At 38.1% G+C, this 26,471-nt stretch overlaps 1 protein-coding gene across 3 annotated transcripts in view; it reads right to left on the bottom strand.

The window, feature by feature from the left end:
• TENT4A (terminal nucleotidyltransferase 4A) overlaps positions 1-26,471 on the bottom strand; it is a 62,538-nt gene that overhangs the window by 22,637 nt on the left and 13,430 nt on the right. For all 3 annotated transcript variants that reach the window (XM_050892087.1, XM_050892088.1, XM_050892089.1), the window contains exons 2-10: positions 24,649-24,772; positions 23,087-23,133; positions 22,036-22,156; positions 20,334-20,441; positions 19,452-19,580; positions 18,154-18,367; positions 11,400-11,526; positions 3,467-3,567; positions 3,034-3,206 (exon numbers count right to left, since the gene is read on the bottom strand). In XM_050892087.1, coding sequence (XP_050748044.1) covers positions 3,034-3,206; positions 3,467-3,567; positions 11,400-11,526; positions 18,154-18,367; positions 19,452-19,580; positions 20,334-20,441; positions 22,036-22,156; positions 23,087-23,133; positions 24,649-24,772 — 1,144 coding nt within the window. The remainder of the gene's footprint in view (positions 1-3,033; positions 3,207-3,466; positions 3,568-11,399; positions 11,527-18,153; positions 18,368-19,451; positions 19,581-20,333; positions 20,442-22,035; positions 22,157-23,086; positions 23,134-24,648; positions 24,773-26,471) is intronic.

Here is a 26,471-nt window from a genome sequence, read left to right as displayed (position 1 = left end):
GAGGAAAAGCGCATACATCTAAAATATACGGGGAAAGAGAAGGCTGTCCTTGAAGGAGGCAGTTCTCTTGTTCCTCAGTGGTACACAAGTTCTCATCTTCAAAAGGTTACCATCAGTATGGTCCCTGAAGGAAGGAAAGCAGTAGCAGGAATGGAAGGAACTCAGGGTGGTAACTTTAAGCTCTTATATCCCTACACTTCCATTTTTCTGAGTATGTACAAAAGTTGAGAGGCTGACTTCTAAATATTAGCTCTGGTTTATGCCAATCTGGTCTCCAGAAAAAACCGCTCCTTTTTATTGTTCTATTCTGACATCTGTTCTCCTAGTGCTGGAACAAATCTATAACCATTGCTATCTCTGAAGTGCCCACAAGTCCAAGACACCAGGAACCTTGTCTATTCAGCTGCTGAGCCATATTTACAGAATATAAGGCAAAATCTGTAATGCTGCCACAACTTCAAGGAAGCAAATCTTTAAAAGCCATACAGCATGCTGTATTACAACCAACTAAACTAACTACTGTTACAACCAACTATTAAACTATAGGGTTTAATAAAAATTCTAGGATCCCTATAATACTGCACTGCTTTGATAAGGCTTGCATACTTAATATATACTCCCAATACTGCTTCCAGAACATACTGACAAATATATGCAAGGCCTCCAGACTTATGGTCAGTGTACAGTGATGTGATGACTTCAGAATATAGCTACCTCTGTGCTAGAGTGGACAGCTGGAATACTTGAACTTCAGTAGAAGCTGAAGTTCAGAGAGGGACAATATGACCAAGTAAAGTCACAAGTTGCCAAGTGTATTTCCTCTTCCTCAACATACATAAGTTGACTTCTATTATATTGGTAGGTAGAAAGGTCAAGGTGCACCTGATCACTATTACCAGTGAAACTTCAGCAGTAAACTGAAAAGCAAATACACTATCAAGTCCCTCTTAATTTGACAGCTAGGATCTTGTAGTTGATACACAGCAAAAGATATTCTGCAGTCATGCAAAATATATCTCCAGAAACAGTGTCTTGACACAGACCTTGTGCTTAAGGTTAACAGTGACATCATAGGGATGAATATTTTGCTATTAAAATAAAACCTTAATTACTGGGAAGAGATCAGCAAACTGTCAATCTAGGATCTCCCTGTCTCCTGCATTTTCTTTATAATCTGTACCTTGCTTTCAGTCTTCAGTATCAGAGAAGTTCAGAAGATTTAACTTTAAATGAATACAGAATCATTCCTGAAGAAGAATCCTTCCACAAGATCAGAGCTAACACTACATATAACTCTACAGTGATAAGATGCACCATATTCATATTCCCTTGTTCTGAAGCTGGTACCAAAGTTCACTGCATCATACCTATTTGCAGCGCAAGCAGAAGTTTTGGCACAAATACCAGTTGTCACATGCTAGATGTTCCTTTGCTGGAACCTGGACATAGTATTACGCCAGATCCTACCACGGATAGCCTCTTCGACTCAACCAGGACTGCTCAACCAGAACTTGCTCATCCTCACATACCCAAGTGTGAGTAGGATGAACTCATCAGTTATTTGTCAGAAACCTGCCATTCCATTCCAAACTAAGGTAACGTGCTGGCAGTTTACTAAGGACATAATACCAATAAATGACCAGGGCTTAAACTAAGGTCTGTCACAAGCACATGGGCATAAGGCTTTTTGTTTTGTTAAAAAGGGTAGCATTTCTGTTTACTTTGTGGATGCCCAAACTGATTGCAGGTCTTTCTTGTTGAGAGCTTCCTTTTCACTTTTCATTAATTTCTCTGACATCAGGCAATGAAGTTTCATCTTCCACAACAGGCAAAAAGGAACTAAGGGGAGGTTATAACCACTCACCACCCATTATGTTGGGTGCAATATATTAATCAAATATTTGCATTTTCTCATAAAACTTATTACAGCAAAATCTTTCTCACTGACATACTCAAACCAGGAGCATGGCTAGCAGTATCACTGGCAAGCATCACGCTGTTCTTTTTCCATTAGCCAGATGGTGCAACTAAAGCATTTACCATATTTACTGGAGGTGGAGTGAAAAGACAATTCAACACAGAAAATTCAGTAGTGTAAAGGAATTACAGAAAGTAACCAGAACATATAAAGAAGGCGCTTGTCCCTCAAAAGTTATTAAATTTTTATTTAATACAATTCCCAACTTTTAATTCCATATTTGACTAGTTTTTGAAAGCAGTCAAGAAACAGGTACTTGGACCTCTCTTGGCATCATCCAGTTATTCACAATTGTAGTTAACTGGGTATTACATCTTGTTCCAGTCAATATCTCTACCTAGCACAGAATGCTTCAGGAGATTTATAATGAGCACCTCATGTCATGCAATGCAATTTTGTGCTTTATAATCTGCACTGCCCAATTCCGTGTTGATTTAACTCCATTCCAAAACAAAAACACCTTACAGAATCTTAAGAGTCTGGGAACATATCTAAAGAGACTACAGCCTCCTCCTTCCAGGAAGTTACAATAAAGCCCAGCAATTACTTTCAAATTGCACTTTCAGACAAGGAAGCTGACAGCAAGACTTTACATGAGGGCCCCGTTACCATTAAAACATGAACTGACTGCTTGGCTGAAAATAGTAAGGAATATCATTCACCTTCACAGCACGATATGATGTTCATGTTCAATTTGGGGTGTGGGGAAAAAAGACCAGAATTTGACCATGGGAGATTTTGCTTGATGGGAAGATTTAGGAAGAAATATTTCTACTCTTCTACTTAATCAGCTACTGTTAACTTGGGGTTTTATGTTTTATTACATCTAACTATTACCACAAAGAGTACTGAAGATTTAGGATGGAATTAAGACCCATTTAATTTAATGAAAAAATATTTGATTTCAGTAATTTTTCTGAGCATGGGAAGCTATTCATTTGCTGTAGCAGCTTAGGGATAGTATAACATTAACTGCTGTTGTATCAGTTGAGGCTTTGAAGAGTATGATAAAGTCTGCTTCTTATTAGTTTAACCCATTAAAAGAAAAAGCTTACAATGTCACTGCCGGATAGTGATGATACAGAAGAGGCAGATGAGCCAGAGGATAACTGTTGCGTACTAGCCAATGACAAAGCCAAGCGTTGGTTGTAAGATGGTTCAGAGTCTCTGTTCTGTTGCTGTTCTCCATTGCATGGAGCAATCTGGTCTCTTATTTTCAACCTATTATCTGTTAACAGAAAACATAAGTATCATTTAAGAGCACAGAATACAAACACATGGGCCTTGAAGTCTAAGAGAAGCTGCAGTTTAACAAGGTAATTGAAAAACAGGCTCAGAGAAAACTAGTCTTGGGTTAGAAAGCTACAAATTCATTTTATTTTTTCCTACATATCTGAAAGTGATTAATTTCAAGGCATGAGTATTTTGAATTACATCAAATTCAAGAAAAAAGTTTAAGTTGGTTTCAAAGATTTCTGCTATACCTACCAAGTTCAGGTGATAAATTAATTTTGCTCCCCCACTTCTTTTTAATCCAGGCCCTGTAGTCAATCACTTCTTGGGTCACTTTGATGATTCTACCTAATGTGCTAAAAAAATTTTTCAATTAAGTATTAAACAAAGACTGTTGGTTACATATTTACAAGCATTTCAATAAACAATCAAATTATGCTAAAAGTCAGTTTAAGATATCCCTAACCAAAGAATCCTTTTGAACTTTCATTTCCTTAGCACACCATTTAATCCACTGAAGCGTCACAATTTTTAAATTAGTATATTACTTATCTTCTACCATACTAACATGCAAGCACTGACACACAGGTAAGATTTTTACTCTGTATTTCTAAATGGAGTGCATCTTAATTACCAAGAATGTACATGCAGATACCAGCATACTTGATAAAAGCAATCTGCAGGTTCCTGCATTTCTCCATACAGAAAATATTTTTTCCACAGAATCTGGATTACAACCGTTATGGGATGCACTGAAGACATTAACATCCCAGCCCCCCAGCTGACCTTCACACTGAAGACAGAGACCTTCACTATAGTCCTTGCTTACAAATTTACAAGACAACTTAAACGGTGTAAGATCCCCACAATTATAAAGGAAGTACCATGGATCGTGAGGTAGTGGAAACAAGAAACAGACTGGCTCCAAAACCAGAATAAGCTAGGATTTAAGAAAATTCATAACAGTTCAGAGGAAAAGTCTACCTGGTCCTGCTGAACAGTGACCAGTTACCTACAAGTACAAAGTAATATTTTTCCAACATACCTTCCCAACATTCAGCTACTTGAATTGTACTTCTTGAGCGGGAGTTGTGTCCTTGTTTGAGTGCTAAACTTTCAAGCTTTCCTTTCATCAGGGACTAGTGGCTGAAAAACCATTAACTCCATGCTCAAGATACATGAAGGACTGACTACTGTACAAAAATGGGCTGTGAAAAGTTACCATCTTGGAGAAGATAATGTTATTTTAGTTTTGAAAATCTTCAACGGTTACAATAAAGCTTATTTTGTATTTCACATCATAAAGGTACATTGTACCTGTACTGGAATTTTCTTTTGGTTTAGGTGTATAATGGGAAGGGAGGACATACATAGCCTAAACGTATTTAGGCTACCTTTATTAGGTCATTTCATAGTAACACTTTAAAAAGGAGCAGTAGTTCTCCTACTGGCTTAGGGATTACTATTTCATGCAAGACCAAATACCACATGTTCCATGTTTAGTCTTCCAACTTTAAAGACATGTCAGTGTGTTAGTACTGAAAAAGGCAGTCCAGCATTTTAAGCAAACATTGAACCAGACAGTATCATCTAAGTTACAAGTCCAATAGCTGCAGAAGGGCCTCACGGACAGAATGAATGTCATGCACCATTCTATTTATGTAATGTAGATAAAATGATGCATGCTGGAAAATAAAATCTTGAATTTTACATGCAGAATTAAAGGCGTGATTGTCACCACTCAGCAACTGAAGATCTGAGTTATAATAGGTAATTCTTTGGAAACCACAGTTCAATAGCTAAGCAGAACATATTAAGAAAGGAACAAATAAAACAGGATAGTATTTGTCAATGTACACTCCCATGACATAACAGCATTTTAAATACTCGATACAGTTCTGGTTTCTCAATCTCAAAAAGGAAGTTAAGCCAGAGGAGACAGAATGAAGACAGGGATGACCAATACTGCAGAGAATCAGCTGTGGCCCTGAAGTTGCAGTTCCCAAGACAGCAATGCCAGTATGGGACTGACACGTGCTCGGTCTCTTCAGCACTGGGACAGAGAAGGAAATCTTGCAGCTAAAAAGTTTCATCTGAAAATGCCTTCAGAAATATTTGAGCTTTTACTCCAGGATAACCTATAAATTTCACAACTACTACCAACTGCGGTCTTAGAACCAGAAAATGAATATGGACTGAATAACACAAGATCTTATGGAGAAGGAGTTTGTCAAGTCTGAAGCTTCTTGGAGTACTTTCCCAGAAGCAAATCAATAATCATTTCTTCATAGACCAGAAGGAAAATGAATGATATAGGATGGTATTTTTATCAGCCTGGGTGACTGATACACCAAAAATGCCTGCTATCAAATAGGTGTAAAGGGTGAAACTACTGCTACACCAACAGTTATGGCAGAGTTGCACATACAGAACCTGGGAATCTCTTCTCTCACTAGCTCCTTTCACAGAGAATAGAGATCAAAGCCCCAAACTCATTTTTGGTAGAAAGGTAGAAAATGAAAGAAATTCACTAAGTTATCAGGTCAGGAGTTCAAAGGCAGATCTATGCCACATTGCTCATACACCAAAATTAAACATTCATTACGAGACATCAGAAACTGAAAGGTGATTAAGACTATACTGCCATATACTTAATATAGCAGCAAAGAAAGAGGAAGCAAGCGTGATCAAACTAGATACTGCTCTCAAAGAACACCATTTCATATGTATGGGACTCAAGCACATCCATGGGGTCAGAGAACAATTTTTTAAAATAAACATTTAAAAATTGTGCTTATATCTGTTTTCAACACTGAAAATGCTTAGGAACAAAAAAGCTATTAATCTGCCCCGCCTTTAGTATGAGGAAATTCCACGCTTTGGGGTTTCTTTTTTTGGCTGAGGCCAGAACTTCTACAGATATGAGACACTCCCACAGTTCTTCAAAGATGCTTGTTTGGAAGACATGGAAAACACACAGTTAACCGGTTAATAAAATTAGACAGGTCTCCTATGAAAGATGCCCCTTTAAGGTTTTTCCCTTAATATTACCATATAGGAAACCAGGAATAAGCTATTTACATACCTAGTTTATTTTATATGAGCTTAGAAGCTCCTCTTTTTACATACTTCAAGCCCTCAGTTCACAGGGACATTTTCTAGCTGTCGTTATAGAACAACTACGGTGCAAATAAATCTTAAGATCACTCTTAAAAGGCTCACATTGCTGGCATAAGATTCAGTAAAATCAAATATCTAAAGCTCCAGCTGAGCTCCACATGAACGAGTGAGTACCACAGCAGGAAAAAACATCAAGTCTGTGAAAGAACAGTCAAAATAACTGGCCAGTAGACCTTAACTGAGCTTATGAAATATCCCCCTGCTATTAAAAGGGCAAGGTAATATAAAAGCAGACTAAGGAGCACCTGAGAAGCATCCGCTTGCACATGAGGATTAAAAAAAAAAAAAAAATCTAAAACCTTTACCCAGACAAATACTCTGTGTAGGAAAAGCTGATATTGCTGATACCTCTTAAGAGACAGCATGCATTCTAGTGACAGCCACCCACCATTCAAGATGTGAAGCAAAAGAAGGACTGTTTCAGACAGCACATTTCTGCTTTCTGTGTCAGCAGATCTAGCAGGCAAACTTAACATTCCCTTTGACAGCTCCCAGGACTATCTTGGCCAACCAGGGGCTACCCAAACCTAACATACAGACCTGTCAGCAGTTAGATCAGTTGAACGGTACACTAGGAAGAGACCAAACAGCTTTCAAGCACAGAGATGGAAAGATCACTTTATATATGGCCCAGACTATTGTTGTTTTGAAGATTATCACCTGTAAATGACAACTCCAGACATGCAGTAGCAAAACCCTGCCAAGGCTTTCTCAAACTCTGAACTCTGGCCTGTTGGCATGACAGTCTCTTTCCCTCATCCACCTGCACCACATGTCTGGCACCAACAAGGAGGAACCTGTTACCAATCTGGATCTGAACTGTATCTAGGATCTAGGAACTGAAGAAAGGTTTCAAAAGTCTTAGTTATACTGGAAGGGCACATCACAGCAGAACCAGTCTTCCATTCTCCATTTCATATGACCTCGTCTGCCTCCCAAATGTGGCTACACTGCTGTTTAGACGTAGTCTGAGCGCACATTCGTATCTGAACCATGCAACAGCCCAACATGTAAGCCAACATCCTGATCTACAGACATATGTATTAACCTAAGGATGCATCTTTGTCACATCCAGATCAGCGTAACTTATGGCTGTCAAATGGTACAATACCACTCTCTCCGCCTTCCCTCAAACGTGAACTCCTGCTGCTTCTCTTGTTTCTGATCTGCCCATCACGCAGCCACAAGCCAGATCAACTTCTTGACATGACAGAAGCGTTGATGTATTTGTTTTCAGTCAGACCAGAAAGTTCATCTGACTCACCTTGTGACTGCACGATCACTAGATCTGATCCAAGGCAAGAGTCAGGAATACAGACTGAGAAGGAAGAAAAAGGGCAGCTGACAGGAGATAGCCTACCGATAGTTAGGCTAGACAAGGTATAATGTGAAATTGCACCTTAACATAGAGACCATGGACAGGGTAGTAACAGATAGTCCACTAGGTCAAAGAACATAAATCAATGAGCAAGAGCCTGTTGCCAAACATCTGCTAAGGTTTCCTGTGGTTTATCAAGAAACAGAATAAAAAGGGAAAATGGTGACTAACTTGAAACTTCGTGTCCAAAGAAGAGCAACAAAGCTGTTGAAGGGTCTACAGAACAAATCTTATGAGGAGTAGCTGAGGGAACTGGGGCTGTTTAGTCTGGAGAAAAGGAGGCTCGGGGAGACCTTATTGCTCTCTACAACTACCTGAAAAGGAGGTTGTAGCGAGGTGGGTGTCGGTCTCTTCTCCCAAGTAACAAGTGATAGGACAAGAGGAAATGGCCTCAAGTTGTGCCAGGGGAGGTTTAGATTGGATATTAGGAAAAGTTTCTTCACTGAAAGGGGTGTCAAGCATTGGAACAGGCTGCCCAGGGAAGTGGCTGAGTCACCATCCCTGGAGGTATTTAAAAGATGTGTAGATGTGGTGCTTAGGGACATGGTTTAGTGGTGGACTTGGCAGTGTTAGGTTAACGGTTAGATGCAATGATTTTAAGGGTCTTTTCCAACCTAAGTGATTCTATGAAAATACCACTCCTTACAGACTTCTTCAGCTAGCTCACTTGAAGATGACACACTCTTCTCTAAAAACAGGCTATGGCCAAAGAACATACTAAAGCTGTTCAAAGCACATACAGACACTGACCCTTAAGCAGGAGCTATCCGTCCATAAATATATTTTACAGCTAGACTCATATCCCTGTGGCCCCAAATATTAAGAAACCAATCATGATTTTCAATCACCTTGGCTGAAGTCACAACACCAAACTTTACCTTGCATACAAGTTGTACAGATTCAAAATGGATCAGTCTCCTCATTTTCCTACTAGGAAAACCCCTTCTTCCAAGATGATGGGAATCTGTTAGCTCTAACAAAATCTACTGAACTGTCTAACAACCTCTTCTGAGCTGTTCTTGAAAGAGGATGGGTGAGATAGACTGGGGACAAAACAGTGTTAAGGTAATTTCTGTAGCTGTAAGAATTACCTTCAGGACTCAGCTGATCACTGTTTCCACTCAGAAGATAGCTTTCAACTCCAGATGTTGTATTTGGAAGCTTGAATGATGATGCTGGTAAGAGTGATTTGAATCTACCCCTTATTATTCCGTGGGACTTGTTACTATAGAACATGGACAAGAAAAAGGCCTATGCTGAAGGACCAAAATCTCTTTTTTTTTTTTTCCCCACAGTGGGAATATCAGAAGCAGCAGCTGGCTAGAAAGCCTTAAATTAACTTAGACTTGTGCTCCTTTGAGTTGGACTGACCCTGAAAAAGAGCAGTAACAATGATCACCCAGAAAGATTTGAAATCTAGTGAGATTGTGATCTACAAAATAGGACTCTGTAGACAGAAATTTTCCCTGGAAAGAGCTGATATGAATTCATACCCACCAGGCAGTTCAAGAACAAACCATTCCACTTAAGGGAAAGCTAGCCCCAGTTATGACAAAACTGAAAACTCAAGTCAGCCTGGGGAGTTCAGCCCAAGTTCCTACCCTTTCAAGTGCTCTTTGTTTTGTCTCTGTTGATCCTTCTAGTAGAATGTCATATAGCTAGTCACTGGTCTTGGGCACAAGCCCATTGTTTACAGTTTAACCTATCACTAACAAGCCTAGAAAAGGGAAAAAAATGGATCAGGACAAAAGGCTCCTGGATGGCTAAGGCTTTAGGTCAGGCCACCAGAAAAGTCTTTATACAGAGGCTGGACCACTCTGCCTAACAGGTGGAAGAAGGATCTGAAATACACCTGGATTGCCCAAGCACATCAGGTTTAACTAAAAACTGAGAATGAACATGGACTGCTGTCAAGGTTCTGCAACAAATTTGTTACCAAACAGCTCATCATCCACCTACAGGTCCTTTGGCATTGACAAGACTGGTGCTGGGTGAACTACTCGCATACAGGACTTTGCTAAATGCTGTTCCTCTTGTGACACCACTCCCTCTGACAGAATGGCAAGCCACTGGCATGACAAGTTCTGAGACTCAGACATCACTGGCACAGACAGTCCAGAACCAGCAGAAAGACAGGTCAGACATATGACACCTGAACACTGCTGCTGGGACTTCTCCCCAGGTTTGAAGTTGTGACAAAATTCAAACGTTTTCCCAGATAAAGTAGGAAGTGTACATGTGAAGTGCACATATTGATGGCATCTGAGGCTGCCATTAAATGCATTTACAAATATACTTTTTGATGTCTGTAATAAATACAGGTACCTCATAAGAGAATGACTATATCCTTTGGAGAACCACAGAGAAGTTAATGAAGGCCAGGACCCAAGACACAAGCAAAACTTCAGGAATCCCTAAGTTGTTTATCTATACTTATATAAGAATGACATTTCATTCAGCAACAAGAATTGTCAGCCAGTACACATTTAACAGAAACACCTTTAATCCATCTTAAAACAGCAGTCTCAAATGTCAGTGTGTAACACTATGTACCACTCTTCCTCTATCCCCATCACAGGCAAAAGTGCAGTCTCAACCTTTGTGAATTTAATACCACAGAAAACCTAGAGATTCATGGGCACTATTAAAATACTGTCAGTTTTAAATCCACAAGTGAAAGACTGCATCCACTTCGTGGTAAACTTACTATAGGAGAAATATTTCACCCTCCAGTGACATTAATGCTGGAAGTTAACAGCTTGACTAGAGTTTGGAATTGTATCTAGATGGTTTATGCCACTTGTTACAGTCATCCCTCCCTGTGATTAGCTGGGGAGCTCAAAGTCATTGGGATTCTAGGGAAGTCTCAGGGAAGAGACATCCTCTGATCTAGCCCCAATTTGTACTGAGGGTTAGACTAACAGATGCTAGAGCAGATACATGAATGAAAATACAACATGGTTGACATACCTTCATTTTCTTTCTCCTCCCCCTTTCAAAAAAAACAGAAAACTTAAAGGTGACAGCTGAGAAAGTACTAGCTGTACAGTGTTTCTATGAAAGACATTAAGAACTGCATTAAAAATGGCACATCTAGAAGTATGCTACTTTTAATGGCAGTTCTGACAGTATGGCCAAACTGAACCGATTCTTTTAATAGCTTAATTACATATCAAGTCTTTTAAAAAAGCTTATGGGAGCATGTATTAAAGAACTAGGGAAATTTCTACCCTTGTTGTCTAGTTTTGTCTCTAAACAAGCAATTTGATCACACACATTTCTTTCTGCCATAGTACAGACATACATCATACCAAACCATTAAACCAGCAGACCTTCCTTTGAAATACTTTAAGCAGAATGTTTGAGGAAAGATCGATTATCTTCTGGCTCCCTTCCACACTAAGAGAACATCACATTGGACGCATCCTGGGTTTTGTCATGCTGTCTTCATTTCAATGCTGCACATTGAGGTATTACACTCTCATACCACTGGGCAGCCTAAATTTCAGGGCAGATTTCAATACAGCCGCAGTTAAACAATAAATAACAATATTCCTTTTATTGATTTAGACCCAAGCATTCCTAATTGATTACACAGACAAATGGATATTCAAAAAGTGGACTAATTACCTCTCAGAATCTCTATTTGGATATGATCTTGCAAGTGGTGATACTGCATGGCTAAGAACAATGTAGGCATAATCAAAAACTTGTTTCACTTGCATGGCACCATAAGAACTTCTGCCAACGTCGTTTCCTGAAATAATGTGACAGTCATCAGATCATCTTTTTTTAATATCAGTAACCAGAAAATTATTCATACTTAAAGCTCAGAAGCCTTAACAATACAGCTTAACTCTGTTTAAACTGGTTAGCCCATCCTACTCATATCAGGAACAACTAAGTGTGCCTATCTCCATAAAAGAAGCTAACCTTAGGAATGAGACTTAATATTATGCATTCAATTTACCACTTTTAAAATACCGATGTACCAGCGCCTGAAAGAAACAGAGAATAGAGATCAGCTTAAAGCTTTTACAGCTGTCTTAAGATGGAACCTACCAAGCTTAAAGCATCATGTCTCACTTACCAGTAGAGTTTCTGCAGGCCAAATTCAGCTTAAAATTCCACTTGTGCAACCACATTATCTTCACAGGGCCAGGTATACTTACATCAACCCCTACTTAACCTTATCAAAACTACAGATTAATAAACCAACTCATACAGATAATTTACCGACACAGGATAAACCAGTTTGTCAAAATCTATCATAGAGGATTCCAGAAGTTTGTACAGCATTGTTTTTTGATCAAGTTAGTGGCACTTCTTGACTGCCCCTCTTTAAGCATGAGTGACATTTATAACAGAACTCCTTCCAAATCCAGTGCCATGTGTGAGGAACTGCCAAAGTTAAGAACATGCTAAAGCTTCTGTATCAGTGACAGTGTACAAGCATTGGTCTCCCATTTGACACCTAGAAAGATCTTGCTATTACTAGCAAGAAGAAATATTTGGGGTTTTTTGTAGATATATTTGGCACCAGACACCAAAGGTTCACTGTCACCACTCAATTTAAGGAACACAAAGAAAACTTCCTTCAAATTGCAAGTCTAAAATACAGACTAGATCTTGAGTGGGTAGAAAGCTGCTTACAGTAAAAGGTTCCCTCCTTCAGAACGATGCTTGAAATGCTGTGAGAACACTGGAAAGGGATGAACCACTGAACATGTTTATTTTAAGCTTGAAAATCAAATCAGGGCCTATGAACAGGTTTTAATGAAAAATCTGCTTCAAAAATTGATGGGTAAAGGACAGAATCTATCCTTTGGAGGACTGAATCCAATGAGGCTGAATTTGACTTTAGAGGAACCCTTCACTCGCTGAAGTATTTTGTCCAGCAAGCCATTACAGATAAACATGCTGAGGTCTGCCATCCAGGGGAAAAAAAAAAAACAGCCTTGGCTTTACTACTTCACAACACATTTTAGTCCTTCAAGATTCTCCAACCATAATGCCACTTTAACAGAAAAGCACACTCAATGAAAACAGACTGGGAACATAAATGCATTTTGGGAACACAGAATTTCTTCAGTAATTTATATGGTCAAATAAAAAATGATCAAGAAACATTTCCTGTTTACTGCAGTAACTGAGTATCTTGTTCTGAATGCATCACCACAGTATCCAGCAGCTACTAGGCTCAAAATTACAGAAGCCTCTCTAAATTGCATATTTGCAATCGGACTCTCTCCTGAAGTAGAAGCAGAGACCAATGTGGGCCTAGGACAGTGAATCTAGGAAGAAACACATTGTAGTTAAGTTCAGAGCTGCACTACAAAGTAGCAGAGGACTTCACAAATGACTTAGTCCAAAAGCAGCTGAATAGAGATCAAGGTACTTCAGTGGTCAAGAAATCAGAACACAAAAATGTTAATTCTACTAGAAAAACAATTACTAATTTAGTACATGTTTCCCAGGGGCAGGACACATTGTTGTGTCCTGCAACAATGCCACCTTCCACATAATGACATGCTAAATATATATACAAAAGAGAATTAAATTGAGAAGCAATACCAAAATGGAATATATACAAGTGGCTAATCACAAACAATTGGCACCTACCACTAAATTCGAGTCCATCCACGGTTGGACTCAATCTTAAGGATCTTTTCCAACCTAGATGGTTCTATAGATTCACATAATAGGAATTAAGAATACACACTCAAACAAATTGTATTAGTTTAGTCTAACCTGGTGCTAAGGCAGCTACATTTGACATGAATCCTGCATGGAATAACACCAAAATGAAGACACTGCTGCTACAAACTGTTGGTTACTCCTTTCGTCAGCTGTTGCCACCTCTACTGTTGCACCAGCAAAGGAAATCATAAGCCTTCCCTAATCCACTTACAGCAAACTCAGGCAGTTTAGTTTAAACCACCAACAAAGTTGTGTATGAGTCTTGATTGAAGCAGATTTGAGAACAGAGGCAGTATAGCTCATGCCATAGCATGCCTACGTTCCTGGATTGCCTCATTCTGCACCTGTAATTAGTTCACAAAAATGTCTGAATAAACACGTCTTATTCAATCATACAGTATGCAGAGCTTCTGACTTGCACTGCAGCTGAAGAGCAGGTATGGAAGCCAAAGCTACTACACAAGCTACTGTGACCTGTACCAGTCAAGTTTGTATAGACGTGGCCCTATCCAATCCAGAAAGCAACACATTAAAGAAGCCAGAAGATCACATATTTGCATTTGCTGTCCTGAATAGATTTTCTTCTGAGAGATCATTCTCATTAGCAGATCACATCTTACATACCTGAGCATCCTTCTTTTGTCACAATCTACAGACTGATCAGTTAAAGCATGCAACCCAAATGCTCTCCCTCTTTAAAAAAAAATCATACAGACTTCAATCCTCAGATGTACATTAGTAGATAACAATGGTGTGTGATTTCATGTATAATTCAATCCTCTTTCTTACAGAACCTTCATCCCTAAAGGAGCATGTCTAAGATTTCCATCACTCACTATTAGTACTACCACTCCATCAGGTAGCCTTCCATTAACCTGAAGCAGTTTTAAGAATGTGGCCTGGAAAGCTGAAGGCAAGACCACGAGCTAGGACTGAAGCAGATCCATTTATGTTAAGCTATTATCTAGTAAGTACCTTTTTGCAACATTCAGCATTAAAGGGATTCTTTCAGATGCCAACTTCAATGTATTTGTATATTTTTATAAATGCATATATTTTATATACACACACATATATTTGCAGGTTGTATTACAAACAGCAGATATTGAAAAGCTGCAATGAATAACTCTGGGCAGCCACTAAGGCTAGAACAGATAATCCCAACAGTTGTTGCCAGTCTCAAACCTAATTACTTCCTGTATTTGCAACCTATCAAGATGCAGAAACAAGCAACATGAAGCATAATTAGTCCTGCATGTTAAAGAGTCTCTTTTCAAAGAAAACGCATTTAAGGTTTAGAACTTTTATCAGTGCCCATCGCAATTCAGAATGAAGACCAACCTTTCTCATGAAGAGAGCAGTGCAGGCAGAACTCCAAGTCTTAAACTGCGATTTAGCTACTCTTGCCACTACCAATCTGAACAAAGATCAAAATTATTCCTGTTCTGAGCATCAGAAATGACTGAATGACCCTGATAATCACCTGATTCACAAAGGCATAAAATAAACTTCCCTAACAATTTGCTCAATAAATGCCAAGTTTGTTTTACAACCACAGATTAAAGATTTGTCACCTGCAACCAGAGTCATGTCTTCCAGGACAGGATACTGCTAGACCAACTCTGCACAAACCTCTTCTAGGATGATGATACCTACCCTGCTCCAACATGTTCCTGTGAGTGACTTCTGAGTGCCTGGCTTTGCAGTTCTCCTAAACGAATGCTTTCACTTTTTACACATCAAAAAGGACAACTGCTTTGAGAAACTGAAATGGTGGCAGCTACAAGATGTTTATAGAAACTCCCTTCTTTGGATGATGCTAAGGGAAAGATTTTCATCTCATTACCCTGTCCTAGGACACTAACTCAAGATAAAGAATCTTAGGCTATGTATGAAGATCAAGTATAAACTACCACTTTACAAATGCATCGCTGGCTAGATTAGTCTGACATCTCAAATCCAGATTTCAACACACTTCCCAATTCAAGTGTAGACTCCTAACATCTTTGTTGGAATCTTGGTTCTCAAATCACAGAAATTGTAATCCTCTAGCACCCAATAATCAGTCTTTGGGAATCTCAGAGGAAACCCTACGGTACCCAGGAGAATCTGAGCAAAACCCGCTACGACCAAAACAGCAACACAACAGGCTGACACTTGTTCCTTCCAAATCTAGGAACTAACAGAAGGTACTGAGCAGGTAGAACTGAAGTATCATATCCTTCTGATGACATCATTTATCTGTTAGCCAGACATCACCATTTCACACTGAAGAAAAAACAGTTCCTCCAACTTAAAAGAACTAATCCCACTGTGCTTAATCCTGTCCCCTACAAGACTGTCTAAAGCTATTCTTATGAGTTATATGTTTCAGCATCCTATTGCTGAATTAATGCATACACTTACAGGAGGGACTTTTACACTACTTGGATAATCTTGAGAAATTGAAAGGCTTTTTTTCATCCCTGTATTTTTTGTCTGATTTCTGGATTAAGAAGTCATCTTTTAAAGTCTTCTTTCAAGGCTTAACCAGAACTTTAGAAAAAGCTGTGATCAGGCTAAAAAAGGATCGCAAGAAAAGATTAAAAACTTGCGCATACAATGCAAAAACAGGTTTGACGGAAAAACTCCACAGCAGCTTATACTAACTTAAGTCAAGAAACATCTGTGTCCACTCTTTACCAAAATACTTGTTCCCATCTCCTCCACAGTACTGGCACTGACCCTCATGGGGTTAAACACTGAGCAGGATCTGACCACAAACTCATCAAGTAGAGATGATGACTTGTCAACTGGGTAAGGACCTGAACCCTTGGACAAGTTTTTTGTACTGGGACACAAGCTGTTAGAGAACTAATTAACAGAATTCTAGACATTATCTACATACACTTGACAGGTACTTTTAGATACTGTAGGAATATGTGAATAAGTCTAGACCGAAGGAGGCTGTATTCGTGAGATCCGATTCAAAGAACCATCCTATATGTTCTCTATAGTTTTCCTCCTAGTTCCATCAGGCAAGTTCTGAAGCTCTGTGGTAGCTGCCAGAAAATACCCCTACGGGACATAGTGGTCAGATAACTTCAAGTTATTGTCAGCTTTCATTACCCTTGCCAAAACACTTTCTCTCTCGTATGAATTACATTATCTCAGCCCATATAACCTTATCAAAAATTTAATTCTTATCAAATCTTTGGTAGCATATAACTAGATATCTTTCCTCTAAACCATAGTTCTTTGTTCCTGCAAGATTTATGCTAGGAGGAAGAGTTCAGAGCCCGTTCTGGACTTGCAATTTATTTTTTTTTTCTTCTCTGAAGAGTCATCGAAGAGAAGAAAAAATTCCAAAGCACATTAGCAGTGATTAAAACATTGTGCAGCATACGTAATGTCTTCTCTTTCAGTCCTCAGCAGATAGGAAGAAACAGAACTGGAGGACAGTAAAGGCTTTTGACTCTAAAGAAATGTGGCTCATGCTGCTACTCAAATGGGTCTTCAGGCAAGTAAGTACACAGCTTCTGAAGGAAATCTCAATAACGCAATGAAAGTTCTGCAAAATCACACCTATGCCTGGCCAAGTGCAAGAGTCATGATGGACACAAACTCAGAGCTACAAACATATCAGAGATGTGGTTAGACAAATGAGTATCTTAGCTTGCAACCTGTTCTAGAGAACTATGAACATTCAGCATATTGAGTATTTAGAAAGGTGCCAGACTTCAGCTCCTGATCCATGGTATTTGCTTTAAAAGTGCTATACATAAGCAGTCTACCCACAAGACATGACAGTATGGAGTTTGAGTGCCAATTACATTCTAGAAATACTAATGCTGAAGTCCAAATTAACTGGAAATTGACTTTGTTAAAAAGCTGTTTTGGAATTTCAGCTACTTGTGACAGTCTAAATAGAATCCAAACTGAGTATTATAAAGCTGGAAATTTTTTTCAGGAGCTCAGCCAAAACTAATCTTGATTACTTTGAAGGCTATTGAATTAAAACCAAGTCTTAAAGAAAAAAAAATATTTTAAGTTAGTTACTTTCAAAGGTACATGCAACTGTAACTGGCATTCTCTAAAGGTCTCTGTGCAGCACAGAAGCCAGTTATGCAAACCACTCTTCACACCAACACCATAATACAGCTGCTCCCTTGCTACACATTCATGGATATGCACCCATGTTTCTGTGCAGTAGAGACTGCACCACCCTGCAGGACAGGTACCTCATCTGGGGCACTTCTTTGATATGGTGTAATTTATCTGAAGTATGGCACCACAGACTGTGGCAGGAAAAGCTACACCTTCCATTCTTATTCTCTCATAATGAACAACAGTGAGCTGTTCCTACTAACAAACCCCTTTCCAGGATTTCCTGGACCTCTTTGTTTCGCTACCCCTCAGCACTGTTAGAGAATCTTATTATACACTCAACACAGTTCTGAATCTCCAATGCATTACATATCTGCACTGTTTGCGTGCAATCCAATTTACTCAGGCTATGAATCTTGGGACACTTCAGGTCCTTATCCCTTAGCCCGTCTCTGTAACTGTACCTCGACACCAGCAACAGTCTCTTCTCAGTGCAGCTTCTTAACTTATTCGACAGACTTTAGGGACTCTAAAGTAAGCTGTGAGAGCACAAGTTGAGCCAGAGCTCTGGAATATTGCAAGAAGTGTACAATCTTACCAGGCAGGAGAGGATCTTCAATACATAGCATGGATGGTCTGTATCCGTTAGTCATGACTTTCATGATTTCTTCTTTGGCAATATAGGCACCTCCATTTTTTATTCTAATACCAGTTTTCAAGTAGTTAAAATTCCTTCCATAGAGTTCAAAAAATTCTATCAGAAGCATTCCAAGGTTTTCATCAGCTCTTCTGGCATCAATTCTTGGATGCAGCTGTGACACAGAGCAGTTGTTAATTATTAAAAATTAATGCTTTTCAGATGATAACACAGTGCAACAAAAAGCTCTCATTTAAACAGCTGAGTATAATCTCTTTACACAAGTCTGAATTGAATCATTAATTCTTCATGTACTTAAACTACTTTCACATAACCAAGAGGGGGCAGCACTTCAGCAGTATCTGGAAGCCAAAGAATTCTTTCTTCCCTCCTCTTCCAGCTTTTTGCGGATTAGTAAATTCTTTTCCCTAAGCCAAAAGCAATAAAGAAGTACTGCATACTACATTACAGCTTAGTAACAGAGTAATACCTGATTTTTCACAGCAAATCCATCGGTCTTAATGTTTGCAGAAGTGGGGCTGGAATCTATTTACTCCAATTGAAATACAGTTCTTTTCTCAACCTCCCCATATTGTATACGGCATGCAAAATCCATAGTAATATTTCAATTAATCATTAACAGCAGCAGAATATGTAGGTTTCTCCATTATCACAGCTGCTGAGAGACACTAACATTGTACCTCATCATACTCAAAGCTTACTGTCACAAAAATGTATTGGAAGAAGTTATAACTCATTAGCTATTTCATCAGTTACCTACAATCTGCCAGTTTTAAGTATGTCAAAACATAACCAACACATAATTAAAAAACAACTTGACTGTTTGATTTCATAATTTTAATAAACACTGAAATTAACTACTCTGCACATTCAGGGTCAGTAGTCTAGGAAGCAACAGACTTAAACTGCATCCCAGCAGATTTATAAAACACCAGTAAGATGATTCAGGTACTCAAACAGGCTGCCTAGGAAGGTAGCATAATCCACATCACAGGCCCTGGTATAGAAAGCAATGCACAGCTTCTATGCCATTCACAAGGCTCCTGCTGCTGTTTCATTTCACACAGTGAACAGAAGTTCTTAGAGGTAGTCCACAGGAGCTGGCAATGATCAAACACCTAGAGCCATAACAGTAAAGCTGTGCATTGCTAGGGGAGTGAAACAGCACCATAAAAGGGCTTAAGTACAGAAACCAAAATATTTTAAAGAACACAGAAACAAATAAGGAACAGACTTACCTGCAGGAAACTAATTGCCATTAAAATTAGGCTGTAAGAGCTAATTCCACCAGTAAAAACTTCATTCAAGTCCCTCTGAAGGAGGAACTGTTTTAATACTAAAATCAAGTAAGGCAGCAAAGAATATTTCTGCAAAGCAAAATAAGTCTTATCAATGACAATGTCAACATTCCAAAACAAAGGAAGAACTACACAATCTCAACACAAGAAGATCCATCTTCTAATACAAAAAATGTTATTCAGTAGTGTGCTATAAAGTGTTTCCACAGGAAGAACTGAAACATGCTTTTTTTCCTAGAAACAGATGAATAGACTTCAACTCTTATTTGATCAAACAGCTTACATATCAAATTTATTTCCTCCCCCTAAACAGGAAGATTTTTATATCCTTCCTTGAACATCAGTGTCACTCATTATAGTCAAAGCTTTCCATCTAAACAGTACTTTTACTGCAGGGCATAAAAGCAAACTTGATTTTAAGTATGTAGCTACAGAAGAATTGTTTTTAGACATTGTTTAGCAAGATAGCATTCATAATCAAGCATCACTTAAATTCAAGGTAAGCAAAACCTGAACAGACTTGCTTTAGAAGCAAAGTTTAGTACCTATCTGCAGATCTAGATATGATTGTAGAAGTCCTTTCAGCGTACAGGTTTATCCACACAAACACCTAGCACTCAAAGGCAACCAGAATAGATACCAGTAGAAAATAAATTAAAATATCCATGTTTAATTAGTATTAATGAAAATAGTCTTCAGCAATAAATTTTCAAAAGTCTTAAGCAATACATTTTCAAAAGTCTTAAGCCATACCAAAAAAGGTTAGCTAAGCATCTAGCTCATCCTTGGTAAGCAGTATAACATTCATTATATGGCTGATACCTTCATGTATTCCTTGATAAATCGAGCTGCCTTCACACCAGTTTCTACATTAAAACTGATGTCAACTTTCACTTCTGTCTCCTGGTCAGTAAGTTTTATTATTGGTACCTGAAAAGATTAAAACAAGGTTTTATGAATCCCCAGAAATGCAACACTGGTGCTATTCTCTAGCTTACTCACTTAAGACACATGGATACTATCAGTCCAAATGAATGCAACTATCAAGACAAGGAAACGTGTTTGAGAAAAGATAACAATCCTAATTTGAATGACAAGCAAATGCTTTTTAGTGAGGTGATTAAAAACACAGGCATGTATGATCACATTAACTTATGATCACTCACGTACTCTCCCATAGCTATTACATATCTGCCTTCATAGCTGCAATATCAGTGTTTTGTAAAACAACTAAATTTACTTAATTTAATGACTCACTGCTGTTAATAGGAGACATTCTACTCTCATAACTTGTGGGAACTGCATTCATCTAACCCAGCACTGCATCATTCACTTGCTAAACTGACAGAAGACTAGTCTAGCAGAAAAAATAAAGCACTGTCTGTTGGTTTATCAAGCTGAACTGGTTCACTGCAGAGTCAAACGAAAGCCAGAGTGGATAAAAGCAAAGCAGGAGTAGCAATACTTCCTCTTCTGGCAGCAATAAATTATTATAGAACTACTGAATAGGTAGCTCAGTCTCACACCACCACCTTGAAGGCAGTATCCTACAAAATCATCTTACAATCATAAGCTAAACTTCGGCTGATAACACTTATTTTAAATTAAACTTCTTGTATTTTGAATCTGAAATGGAAAAAAAAAAGAGCATCATTTTATACCAACAGAAGAGGGAATAAAATAAGAAAGGCTAGTAAAATTGATAAACCTAGCCTAGTGCCATTTTCCATCACTAACTGGTATCACTGATTCTGAAAATCCCACTCATTCTCAGGTAAACCAAAGATTACCAGAGCTACTGTTATGTACTGCTACTCCAACACAAGCCATAGGAATCTTTTGGACCTAAAAGAGTCACCCTATTTCAGAGACCACAAAACATAACAGCTTGCTAATAGAAGTCTGGAATACTCTGCTTAGTCTCCTGGAGAAAACACCGCTTGCTCAGTAACATAAAATTTTCATACTTTAAGTTTTTAGCATGTTCAATGTGATCCCTTACGCTTACAAGACAGATGCAAGAGATACTATGCATCAGTTTCACAAATGAAATAAAGCTCTTCAGTAGCTTATTTTGGAAGGGAAAAACAAATATTAGGTTTGTAACACTTCACTATGCCATCAGAAACAAGACAACCTGAAAAATCGGAGTTTCAAGCTAGACAGCTCTAGCTACTGGGCCCTGGCTAAACAAAGTCCTCTCAAAGGTCAGTGGGAAAACATCATACAAATAGTTAACTCATTTTACTAGATATTTTGCAAATACTGACTTTCAGCTCTTTACTGACAACATAAGCATAAAGTATGGCCTTCCAGCAAATACAGTACACAGAATTACCGTTGTCCATGTAAAAAAGTGTGTGCTATTGCTAAACACATACAGATTCTCCTAAAATCTTACACAGAGCAAAACATTGTGCTTAAGACAATTATCATTTGCTTCATGAATTAAGAACACTATTTATCACCAACCTTAAGAGGTCTGAAAGCTTTTCAGTTCAGTATTCCAAAGACTATTACTTACTGTAGCTTTATCAAGTACTTTAATGGAATATGGCTCAGCCACATTGTGTTTTCTTAGTGCTTGCTCCAGCAGCTGTAAAGGGGGCCGTTCCCATTTCCCAAAAACAACTAGATCAATATCACTAGACAAAAAGAACACAGCATGAGATCCATTAAGTCTAAAGCATAATACTCCACCAAAAAAAATGGTAAAATTGGCATTCCACATATTACAAATCCTCTAGGGTGACCATTTTGCAACTTTTAATCTAGGTTCCCAATAAGCTTCCTTTAGCAATGTTAAGTAAGAGATGGTCTAGTGTGCTTTAGGACCCAAAGTAGTACTCTAGTTTCTTGCTTCCAGTTCTCTGATGAGTTCCTTGAGCTCCTCTCCCTTTTACCTTTCTTGCTCCCTCCCCTCTGACTTCCACAGCCCAATCCCATCCCTCATCTACCCATGTTGACTGGCATGTTAATAGTCCAAACAATTTTCATCAGTGATTGTTATTCATAGAAATGAAATTTTCAGTGCTTTTTTACTGAAAATGTAATTGATGTAAAGACATAGTCTTTAAGACACAGCTACACAGGTTTTCCACATCCATCTATTGAACCATTAAGCGATATAAAACACTTAATTAAATAAGACCTTTTGCTCTCCAAAAAAATGGAAGAACACAGCTGTGATGACTCCTCTGACTTTGCACAGCAACTCTGTGATGACACACTCTCAGTAATTCACCTTATTTAACAAAACACAATCTTTACACAGGAAATACTAAATATTCAAATTTCACTGTATCTTGAAAACAAAGAGCCAAAGACTAACCCCAGACACAAGGAAGAAAAGGTAATTCACCAAAGAGTAAGTACCTAGAGCAGTACAATGATATTCAAATACTTATCTCAAATCTGTAAGTTCAAAAGCTCTTCCCTTTGTTACATGGGACATTAGGCGAAAATTTTACTGGAAGTTTGATAGGTTTACACATTCCAGTCTGAATTCCCCTTTGAAATTTACCATTACTCTAAAAGACGACAAGCTTTTATATAAAAAGTAAATTATTACTTACCTAGTTGGAAGATAAAGCCCTGTACTAAAGCTGCCAAATATCTGGACCTGAAAAAAAAAACCCCACACCAGTGAAATATCTTGTAATTATGAATGCTCACTTCATTTACTTTCACAAGACTTAAGATTTTTCTGGACTTGTTAAGGATGTAGCCCAGTAAAAAAGTTATTGAACTTACTTTACTACATACTCTGTTAAGCCTGCACAAACACACTTTCTCTTATAGATGCAACTTTAGAAGAAATTGGGTTTTTTAACATGAAATGACCACCAATCCTGCTAGCAGCAGAGCATAAACTTTTGAAACAAGTCCTTTTCACTATTTCCAGTTCAACAGAAATATAAGCTGTTATAAATTTCCTTCCTGCTCCCTTCTTTCCTCATAGGACATCTATACTGAAATTGGAAGAGTTTTAGGGAAACGTTTTTCCAAATTTTTAGGTTTAAAAAACATCAAGTGCATCTAAACATGTAATTCAGATAAACACGAATAATTCAGATTTTACTGTAAGGATGACTATGAAATTGTGGTAGGCGTTTGTGTGGAAAAGAAGGCATGCTGAAGAGACATTCACAGTCCACATCAAATACTTCTAGTATGCTTCCAATCTAGAGAATTGAGACATTCTTCCCCCTCTGCTACAGCAGAGCACAATTTACAAGTTCACTTCTTTGAAGTGACCAATGAAAAGGCTAGGCAACAGTGGGCCACTTCAGTGTTTATATCTGTTCCCAACAAGCCAGAAAAAATGTTATTACTAAGGAAAATCACAGGTGAGGATGAAGTAGATGAGCTTTACGGTATCTTTAGCTCAGTACTGTGGCCACAGCCCTCACTTTTCTCATGGAAGGCTATGAAATCATAGTGGTCTGAAATGTTTTTCTGCTTGTTAATGACAACACTACTATCTGGTAATTAGAAAGGTGATGCTAGAGATACAGTTTACATTACATATCTTGTGGATGTTTTTTGTTTGGAGGAAACTTACTCTTTGTGCAATAAAGGGTTTGAAAACACAACAACTTTGGTTGCAAGATATCTCAGGAAGTCAAGTCCAATTTTCCCACTAAAGCAGGGCTAAAGTAATTCCCTGAATGTCAAATTTGTGAAGAGTACAAAAAAAATCTGGGGTTTTTAACTGTTCTTTTGTAAAATATTTGTATTTACAAATATCCACAGAGTCAGGACTCCTTGCAGAAATGGACACATAGGTAGTCAGTCTCCCTTTAATATTCAAAATGAAGTTATGCAGAGACAATCAATTTAATAAGCTTTTACTTTAAGAAATGCAATTCTTAAAGTAGGACAGTTCTTCATATCCCCAGTTCTCAAAATGAAAAAATATCAGTAGCCTTCATTAACCTGAAATCTAGGTTTTAAATTTCCTCCACTTTTTAAAATAAACTGCCAAGTACTGCAAGAGCTGTGATATTAAGTCAATTGCCTTAAGTTTGAAGTCTTATCTGTTCATTTCTAAAACACAGAAAGATAATAGCAAGGTTAAGTGAACCGAGCTCTACAATTTACTAGAGAAGCAAATCAACACTTAAATTACACTCACATCAGCTGTAGGCCAAAGATCTTTGATGACCGTTTCTATTCTTTTCACCACTTCTCTTCTCATAGCTGCTTCTTCAGGACGAGGGGACATGAAGTCATAGAAGTCAATTATTTCTTCATGGAGTCTAAAAGAGAAAGTAGCATCAGTTATAATGACGATTTAACTATTACAACAAATTTCAACAAAAACAGGCCACAGGCTTTATTTAATATCATTTAACCAAAACCAGCAGTAATTTCAAGAAAGGTGAAAGGCACAACAATTAGGCTTTCATATGGGAAACTGGAGGATTTGGGATAGATTCATACTTGATTTTCATGGCAGCACCGCACAGTAATCTCAACAATACCTACACATCAGCCCTCATCACATTACCTAAATGCTAAAGATGTCAATAGACACAGGACGCAAACACTAGTAGACATTTACTAACCTTCTCACTGGCTCAACATTGAAGGTCAAATTCAATTCCTGATTCCCAAAGATTATTTTCTTTAAAAAACAAAGCATAGTCTTAAAAACTACACAATGATCCAATGATGAAGCAGCACAAGAACAATTAAAATCTTCAACTAGGTTTATTCTTCCAGGGGTTCTTACTTCTGTGTATGTGGAAGTTTACACAGACTTGGAAACAGGCCACGGGCATTAAGGAGTTTTTTTGTAGAGGGCGATAAAAGGGATATTTGAGTATTACTTGATGTGAAAATGTCCACTTTGACAAACAAGGATTCCTTTGACCGCTCAAGCCCTTTATTAGCCATTCATTCATAAAGGAAGCGACCTTCCAACTGAACTATTCAAAGTGAGAAGTGTTAAACATTCTCAAGTGTAAAGTACATTAATGCCAGTGTTACATGAGGAGTACTGACACTGGATCTTTATACACCTGTTAAGTCCTTTTGTTTCCCTTCTCCTGATAGTATAGAACACTCACTGCCAAATTTGAAAGAAGATCAATTTGAGTTTTCAGGTGAGTGTTGTGTTTGCTTTCAATGGAAAAGCATCAAGCCATGCCAAACAAAAAAATGGAAATAACTACTGCTGTGATATTTTACAAAAACATCTTTTTGATGTTGACATATTTCTAAGATTTCTAATTCAAGAAACACATCAATTCAACATTGTAGTGAAATCCAAATACTGTCCTAAAAAAAAAGAAATCAGGTTCAATCCTTAGTTAATATACTTAGCCTTCCAAAAGGAAAATTTTATACATCGCTAGTAGAACTCTTAACTCTTCCCCTGAGATTTTTGCAACTCATTTTACTAGAGAATTTCCACTCTAACAGATAGCCTCCAACAGACCATATGCCCAATTTTTAAGTGTCAGGATTCCTTTCCATACACAAAGATTTTAGCAGCAAAGCACAAAGATACTTCTAAAAAACATACATATTTAGAATTACTGTTTGCCCTTTCTCTTATCTTAAACTGGGCCTGCATCCACAATTGAACATTTAACTACACCGCAGACTTAAACATTTCAATTTGTTGATGAATCTACTTGATTTCAAAACTTCAGAGCAAGACAGAAAATACAAACTAACATGCTCCTATTTTATTTTGTTTCTAGAAAGTATGCTTCTTTTTTTTCGCCTTTCCAAGATGACAAGACCAATGAAGAAAACACTTGAATACACCTAACAGCAGTAGGGCCAAACTAAAGACTTCCCATTGTCCTGCTTATAAAAATCAGCAGTAGGCAGTCACAGCGTGAAAGCAGGAAAAGACAAAGCAGTTATCCAACTCCTTTGCAGTAATCCTTCCAAGCCTCCAGTAATTTCATTTGGCATACTCTTGGGGTGGATCCCAACCATAAT

The sequence above is a fragment of the Gymnogyps californianus genome, chromosome 2, assembly GCF_018139145.2.
Source record: "Gymnogyps californianus isolate 813 chromosome 2, ASM1813914v2, whole genome shotgun sequence".
In the NCBI taxonomy this organism is placed as follows: domain Eukaryota; kingdom Metazoa; phylum Chordata; class Aves; order Accipitriformes; family Cathartidae; genus Gymnogyps; species Gymnogyps californianus.
This window is presented reverse-complemented; position numbering and strand designations above follow the sequence as displayed.